General features: G+C 34.3%; 1 protein-coding gene across 3 annotated transcripts in view; it reads right to left on the bottom strand.

Moving 5' to 3' along the window:
• Positions 1-6,172: 6,172 nt before the first annotated feature.
• The window catches only part of LOC6043014 (protein real-time), a 67,216-nt gene continuing 64,768 nt past the window's right edge, over positions 6,173-8,620 (bottom strand). For all 3 annotated transcript variants that reach the window (XM_038252835.1, XM_038252836.1, XM_038252838.1), the window contains one exon: positions 6,173-8,069. In XM_038252835.1, coding sequence (XP_038108763.1) covers positions 7,893-8,069 — 177 coding nt within the window. In that variant the 3' untranslated portion in view covers positions 6,173-7,892. The remainder of the gene's footprint in view (positions 8,070-8,620) is intronic.

Raw genomic sequence — 8,620 nt, 5'->3', positions numbered from 1 at the left:
GGGCAAATTTGAAGTCCAAATGGAGTTGCAGACCATATGTATAACAAAAATTGGTTACTTATAAAATGAAGTTACGTTTTATAAATTTAAAAGACCAATAAATACATCTATTACTTGAAGTTTCTCTTTTAATGTTTTTTTTTTCATTTTTGTTATTTAACAATAATAGAAACCGGGAAATGACAGCTTTCCATCCGTTTTGATGATTTTTTTCTTTTCGGTATTTGAAAAAATGTATTCAGTTGAATGTACTTGTGTTTTCATTGAAATTTTAAGTTTTTCCAATATTTTGAAAATTACACTCGACCCCCGGTGGTTGGTCACTTTTTCGTTTGACACTTTTTTAGTTTGTACCCCGTTGGTTGGTCAAAGTCAAACTAAAAAGTGATGAAATGTCACTTTTTACACGACGCTTACGCACACTATCAAAACAAACGTTTGATAGTGTGCGTGAACTCTGTGTAAATGGGGTGTCAAACTAAAAAGTGACCCCGTTCGTTTGACAACAGTTGGTGTTAAACCATCGGGGTTTGGGTGTATTACATAAAATCAAAATAATTTAGGTAACGGCAAAATTTTATCTTTAAATTAAGTGTAGAAAATGAAAATGAAAAAAAAAAATATATATATATATATATATATATATATATAAAATTAAATTACAAGCCAGAACATTCAACATTTAAATGAAAAAAAAAACTGTTAGAAAATGTATTATACACTCGTACAGTTGATTTGCAATCTTCATTTTCAAAATATGAAAGATTAGACGAAAACATCACTGTTTACACGAAATTTGATTTCAGATTCGGATTCAGCGCCAAAAATTACTATACGAAAGCATATTCTGACCTTTAAGACATATGCTTGCAACGTCGTGTAATTAGTAGGCCTTGCTTCTGAATTCAGAGAATATTTGAAAATTGGCACTTTTTTTTCTCACTAAAACACAAATCTGGAGTTTTTTTTTAAAGGTCCAATAAACCAAATTTCCAGTTTTTGCATTTTGGGTGTTTTTGAAACCGCCTTGAGTCAGGGGTATTGAAAAACACCCAAAAAGCAAAAACTGAAAATTTCGTTTATTGGACCTTTTCAAAAAAAAAAAACTCCAGAAATATCTCTGGGGTGTCGAAATTGCATTTTCTCAGAAGGAAAAATGTTCGCCATGAAATTTCCTACAAGCTGCATGTATTGGTTTTACTGGGAAAAATTGGCTACCCTAAATTAAAAGAGCATTTCTGAAAAAAGTTTCGAAAAAAGGCGATTTTTTCGGCATAAATCCGCCTGGGAGAGTCCAAAAACTTTAATTTTGGTCCAATATGAATAGTGCATCTTAATCTATGGACAAAAACCTATCGTTTGAAGATAATACACACCTGATCGAAACAGTTTTTGTATTGATTTCAAGCGATTTTAGAAAATTTGTTCAAAAAAGTGACTTTTTCAAGAAAATCGAAGAGGGGGAACGAGAAAGTATATAATTATTTTTTCTTGTCTAAGAAAACATTGTTCCTAACATCATAATCTATCATTTAAGAAGAGAGCACCTGAAATTCCTCGACATGACCTCAAAATGGGAAAGGCTAATATGCATACAATAGGAGAATATCCTTGAGTAGCATCGGCTACAAGCTGTATTCGTCGTGGCTGCTGGACGCGTTACTAGAACGTGCAGAGATCATCGAGAATCACCAGGCTGCATTTCTACAAAGATGTTCCACGCATCAACCACATATTTGTGGCTAATCGAATTTTAGAGGAGAAATGGAACACGGGAGACGACGTTTACGTCGTGGGGCTGGATAAATCAAAGGCGTTCGACAATGTGTCATTGAGGAGGTGTTGGATAAGAAAAGTTGTTCCCCTTAGGCCCACAGCAAAAATAGTTGAGTGCATGAGAGGTGAATCTTTGCAGACTTTGTGAGAGGCCAGATTTCCCTCCGAGAGATCAGGAAGACGGGCACTATGCAAGGCTGCCCGCTGTCTCCTTGGCTGTTTGATGTAATGTTGGAGTTTGTGCTGCGGAAAGTCAAGCTGAATTTAGATAGCGGATTTATCTTTGATCAACACAGAAGGATTAGTTTCCCACTGGTGTTAGTGTATCCAGATGACGTGTTAATCAGAAGGCCGTGAAAGCTTCAAAAGTCGTCATGCAGTTTGCCAAGGAAAACAGACCAACAAGGTTTTGGGCAAACCTAGAGCGTCCAATTTCCCGGGGTTACAAAATTCCCGGGAAACGGGAAATTTTCAACAAATTTCCCGGGAAATCCCGGGAATTCCCGGGAAATTTGAAATTTCACGAAAATTATTCTAATCCTGTTTCTGATTAATCTTTTGCAAAGAAATTGTATAGAAAAGCAACTTTAATGGTCAAAATGAGTGTGAGGATCAATTAATGGCTTGACTGCTTGTTAAAAATCATGCAACTTTGAGAAAATATATAAACTTTCTAATTATTAAACCTTTCAAATCGTCCCAAATGAAAGAAAATATTATTAGTATTTTTGTTGAGAAGGATTTTTTTAAATCAAAGTGTTTGGATAGTGAAAATCTATGCTCCACAACCATAAAATTGCTTTTAAATTTGTCTTCAGAAATAAATATAATCTGAATTAAACATTGACATGAAATTTACTGACAAGCTGATTAGTTCAATATCAGCAGTACTCTCAGATTTCGGTCATTCGATTTTTTTTTGTATTTTTTAATCCAACTGAAACTTTTTTGGTGCCTTCGGTATGCCCAAAGAAGCCATTTTGCATCATTAGTTTGTCCATATAATTTTCCATACAATTTTGGCAGCTGGCCATACAAAAATGATGTATGAAAATTCAAAAATCTGTATCTTTTGAAGGAAATTTTTGATCGATTTGGTGTCTTCGGCAAAGTTGTAAATATGGATATGGACGACACTGAAAAAAATGATACACGGTAAAAAAAATTTTGGTGATTTTTTATTTAACTTTTTGTCACTAAAACTTGATTTGCAAAAAAACACTATTTTTATTTTTTTTATTTTTTGATATGTTTTAGAGGACATCAAAAGCCAACTTTTCAGAAATTTCTAGGTTGTGCTAAAAATCTTTGAGCGAGTTATGAATTTTTGAATCAATACTGATTTTTTCAAAAAATCGAAAAATTGGTTGCAAAAATTTTTCAACTTCATTTTTCGATGTAAAATCAAATTTGCAATCGAAAAGTACTTTAGTGAAATTTTGATAAAGTGCACCGTTTTCAAGTTAAATCCATTTTTAGGTGACTTTTTTGAAAATAGTCGCAATTTTTCATTTTTTTAAATTAGTGCACATGTTTGCCCCATCCCATCTGCTGCAACCTTCCATCGGATGAGGAAGTAAAATGTCGGTCCCGGCCTTGGTTGTTAAGCCGTTAAGTCATTCCAGGTATAGGAGTCGTCTCCATGCCAAGTACAAACAACACACCAAACCAAGCCTACTCTGGTGGCGGTTGGACTCGCAATCCGAAGGTCGTCAGTTCAAACACTAGGGTGGAAGGTTCCTTGGAGTAGAAAGAGGTTTGGGTGCTCTCCCCATTCAAGCCTTCGGACTCCTAGGTTTGAGCAGAAACTTGCAATAGAGACCACAAAAGACCCGGGGGTCGTTAATGTAGATGGTTTGATTTTTTTTTTTTGACATGTTTGCTCACCTTTGAAAAAAATATTTTTGAAGAGCTGAGAAAATTCTCTATATTTTGCATTTTTGAACTTTGTTGATACGACCCTCAGTTGCTGAGATATTGCCATGCAAAGGTTTAAAAACAGGAAATTAGATGTTTTCTAAGTCCCACCCAAACAACACATCATTTTCTAATGCCGATATCTCAGCAACTAATGGTCCAATTTTCAATGTTAAAATATGAAACATTCGTGAAATTTGTCGATCTTTTCGAAAAAAATATTTTCAATTTTTTTAAACCAAGACTAACATTTCAAAAGGGCCAAACATTCAATATTACGCCCTTTTGAAATGTTAATGTTACAATTTTTTTTAAATCAGTATTGATTCAAAAATTCATAACTCGCTCAAATATTTTTTGCTCAATCTGGAAATTTCTGAAAATGCCAACTGATGCCATATAAAACATATCAAAAAATAAAAAAATAAAAATAGTTTTTTTTTGCAAATTATCAAGTTTTAGTGACAAAAAGTTAAATAAAAAATCACCAAAAATTTTTTTACCGTGCATCATTTTTTTTCAGTGTAGTCCATATCCATACCTACAACTTTGCCGAAGACACCAAATCGATCAAAAAATTCCTTCAAAATATACAGATTTTTTGAATTTTCATACATCCTTTTTGTATGGCCAGCTGCCAAATTTGTATGGAAAATTATATGGACAAACTAATGATGCAAAATGGCTTCTATGGGCATACCGAAGGCACCAAAAAAGTTTCAGTCGGATTAAGAAATACAAAAATTAAAATTTAAGAAAAAGACCGATTTCGTAGAGAATTGCTCATATGAACAATAGATGGAAATAAATGAAATCAAATCAGGTTCTCCAATTATTATTTTTTGTTTAATTTCAAAACATTGGTGCCAAAAAGGTAGGAAAATGTATACTTCTGCTTTTATTTCGGGAATTCCCGGGAAATTTACAAATTTCCCGGGAAACGGGAAATATTTTTTTCCGGGAAATCCCGGGAATTCCCGGGAATTTTTTTCCCGGGACGGGAAATTGGACGCTCTAGGCAAACCTCAAAGGATGAGCGATTCACACCTGCTTCAGCTGGCAGCAAAGTACAAGAATAACTATCGGGAGAAGTGGAGGCCTGTCTTAACCTGACTGGATATTCTAGCCGAAAACATGGCGAGGTACGAAGATCTGGAGGATTTCGATTTGTTGGCGCAGGAAAAAATGATGATTTTTTTAAGAAGGAGGAGTTTGGGGACGAAAAGTGGTCCTAGAGAAAATGAATACACTTAAACCCCGATGGTTTGACACCAACTGTTGTCAAGCGAACGGAGTCACTTTTTACCAGGGGGGCGACATCTATATCTCACTACAGGCAGTTCGCCCGTAGCCAACACAAGCTGTCAACTTCGGCACCAGAACAAAAGGGAAATGTCAACTTCGGCTCCAGCACAAAAGAACAGCTGTTCGTTACGGAATCAAAACAAAGCAACTGCGCACTGTAAAAAATAGTACAAAAACTGCAGGCATAAAATGGAAATAAAGTAATTATTGTTTTCATGTAAAATTTAACCGCAATGTACGTTTAAAAGTTAGTGTATGTTTTTGAGGTGATTTTTATCAATTTATTTGCAAAATAAACTACTAACGTAGGGATTATTAAGCACATATCGGGCCGATGACCTCATTTAAAGTTGTACTTTTATCACATGAAACGTTTAACTTAACTACTGTGTAAACTGTAACTTTTACTACAGTAATTCTTATAACAAAAATTTAATTATTATTAAAAGAAATATTTTTGTTTCCACTGTGCGCAGTTTGCGCGCGTTATCAATCTCAATCACCCAAGATGGCGGCCTTTAGCATCCCCCTGGTTCACACGCACTAGCTGAAAATGAAAGTTATATTTCAATTTTAATGACATACACTCAACCTCGTATGTTTACTCAAGTAATTTATTATATTTTTCCATAAATCAACAAGTTATCACAAACAAACAAGTCGTAGATAAGGGATCGTGCACAAACCACGTGGCCTTTAAATTTGAAAGTTTTAAAATTGAATTTACGAGCCAGAGTTTTAACATTTCAATGAAAAAAGTGTTTTAAAATGCACCTGTGCAGTTGTTTTGCAATTATTAGTTTACAAAATATCTAAATATTGACGAAAATTTTATTTTTTGCGAAATAAAAATTTTTGCGGTGCCTTGCATTGAAATTTCATAAAATTCAAAATATTTTTAATCCAGCCCAAATGTAGGGGCGACATAAATTTGAAAAATATTTGCAATGGCCTTAGACGTTCAATTATTATTTCTTGGGCGTTTAAAATTTAACAGGGAATAATCCAGAATATTCTGTAAAGAAATGTTAAAAAATCGTATAAAAAATAAAATACCTATCATGTTCAAGAAAAAAAAACCCTGAAAATTAACCCTTAGCAAATGTTGGGAAATAGGCTAGTTTGTTGATTTGCCAAGTGACGGATATTTTCACAAACAATAAACAACACAATATTATTAATTTCAATGCTTTTTATTTGCAATACCTCTTGAAAACAATCATACATTCTCGCTTCTTCCTCTTTTTCCCACAATCATATCAGGTCGCCAAAGTAGGTATATAATCAATCACTGACAAAAAGCGCTCTCATACAATAATAATAATAATCCTAATAATCTGTGTATCAATAAACGGGAATTATTTGAATTTAACATGTTTAACGAGATTACTGAAAAGTGTTTTGTTTTTTTTTTAACTTGTGTACTTTAATTAATGTGTGTACTTTTATAGTTTCTACTGACAATAGCTGGTTTGATTATGTGGTTATGTGCATTCGCGCGCCGTTATTTTTTTGTTTCGCTGTTTCTGTTTCTTTCCAAAAATATATGAAGTATCGATATATGAGTTTTTGTTTTTATTCTTCTCTATACGTATATTCATGATGGTTGGAATCTGTTCTGTTTTCGATATTGACTGACGTGGACTGTTATAATTGCATTGCTCGAGTCAATTGAAAAAAAAAACTTACCTCTACTAGCTTCTAATAACACAAATATCTAATATCCCATCATATCGGCCAAATGTTTCCGCCCGCTGAGATAAAACGAACAAACGGGGACAACGTATACTGCTGAATTTTTTTTCTACTAGTCGACATTTTGCGATTTATGTTTCGGGCGGTTTGAACAAGGGTAAAATAAAATAAAGTCTGTCTTCTTATCACTGGAAACGATTTCCGTACGGTACCCGATGAAGAAAGTATGTGAAACTAGTTTCACTTAAATAGTACGGGCATTGAGTAGAGATTTTTTTTTAAGTATAAAGGATAGATTGAACGCAACAACAAACGACGGGGGTTAAAGTAGAACGTGACTTGGCGGTGAAGTTAACAGATGTGAGGTAAAGATTCTTGTTTTTAATTATTTATATTACTTTTTTGTTGTTCTTGTTGTCTGTTTGCGTTGTAGTCTAAAATTGTACATTCATTTATTTTTATGTACAGTTGGTTGTTGATTAGTGTTTCTTGTTGTATATTCTCTTTTTGTAACATTGAGTTCTGATCGGCTTGACTGCTTGCTGCTGTGTATAATAGTATAGTACAATTTGATTTAATTTTTGGCTACTTTTTATCTGCGACCACGAATAGAAAAAGAGCGATTTCTAGTCTAGTTATAAGCTTTGTTCATTCCATAATTGTGAGTGACACATTGATATCGATAGTTTTCCTTAGGTTTGTTTGTTTCCTTAGTATAAAATTGGACACAAAAGCGTTTGTTTCTGTCTGATTTGCTGATTGGTGTAAGCTGCTGCGGGGTTCTTTGTTCTTGCAGGGGGATTCTGTTTCGTTCACTGCTTGGCAAATGTGTTACAATTAACAACATAACGATTCTTCTGCAATTTGCTTGATATTGTCTTACATGTCTAAGTCACGCGGACATTTCAATGTATAATTCTAAATTTGCTAATCACTTTTGACACCTTTCCACCATCTAAGACTCACTGTCACCTTAACGCGTAATTGATTTAAATCGTGTCCCTCTTCCACGCTCCCCCTTTTTTCCTCCTACTGTTAAAAGATTCTCGCATTCGATTGTTAGCTTATTGTTACGGTGTTACAACCTTCGAATTAGTCACACGATTTTGTCCTAAACATCAAATGCATTCTCCGCGTACTGAACACACACCGTCACTTGAGCTTCAATCTCCCTCCGTCGACACATCCTCGCCGCCACTTCATCGGGACTGTAAGCTGTTGGAGGAGAAGCCCGACTGCAAGCTGGTCATCGAGCCCTTGTAGTTGGCCGAGCTGAGGATCTCGTGGAAATACATCAGCTGGGTGGGACCGTCGCACGACGGGGGACACATCCACTGCAAGACGTACGTGCCGGCGGTGAGCATCTCGTGGGAGCCCTGGTGGGATGAAATCAAGTATTTATAGAAATCCACTTGGAATCATGATAGCAAAATTGACGTTACACTATTTACAACCAATTAATAAAAAAAAATCCTAGAAAGAATATTTGCACAGTACTTGTTCGGTAGCTGGGCTAAGAATATAGTTTATCAATGTAAAATGTTTTTTTTTTTTGTAAAACCTTCAAATTTCCTTTTATTTTGACTCTATTTTTGCGAAATTAGAGTTTTCTCTATGGAAAAAATGGCAGTAGCATATGAAAAGAGCACAAATTTGTTGACTTCTGTTTTGAATGTAAAATCAAATTTGCAATCGAAAGATTTTTTGATAAAGTGCACCGTTTTCAAGATATACCCACTTTAAGTTTAATTTTAACTAAAAAATTTCCATTTTTCGAATTCATTCAAAAGTGCTTATAATTGTCTTATATGTTTCACGGAAAATTGAAAAATTAAAAAAAAAATTCTAAGAAATATGAAGATTGGGCCTTTGATTGCTGAAATAAGACGAATAAAAGAAAATTTAATAAAAAATCAAAGTCGCATCC

The sequence above is a fragment of the Culex quinquefasciatus genome, chromosome 2 (assembly GCF_015732765.1).
Source record: "Culex quinquefasciatus strain JHB chromosome 2, VPISU_Cqui_1.0_pri_paternal, whole genome shotgun sequence".
Lineage (NCBI taxonomy): Eukaryota > Metazoa > Arthropoda > Insecta > Diptera > Culicidae > Culex > Culex quinquefasciatus.
Note: the sequence above shows the minus strand (reverse complement) of the source record. Positions and strands in the feature narration are given on the sequence as shown.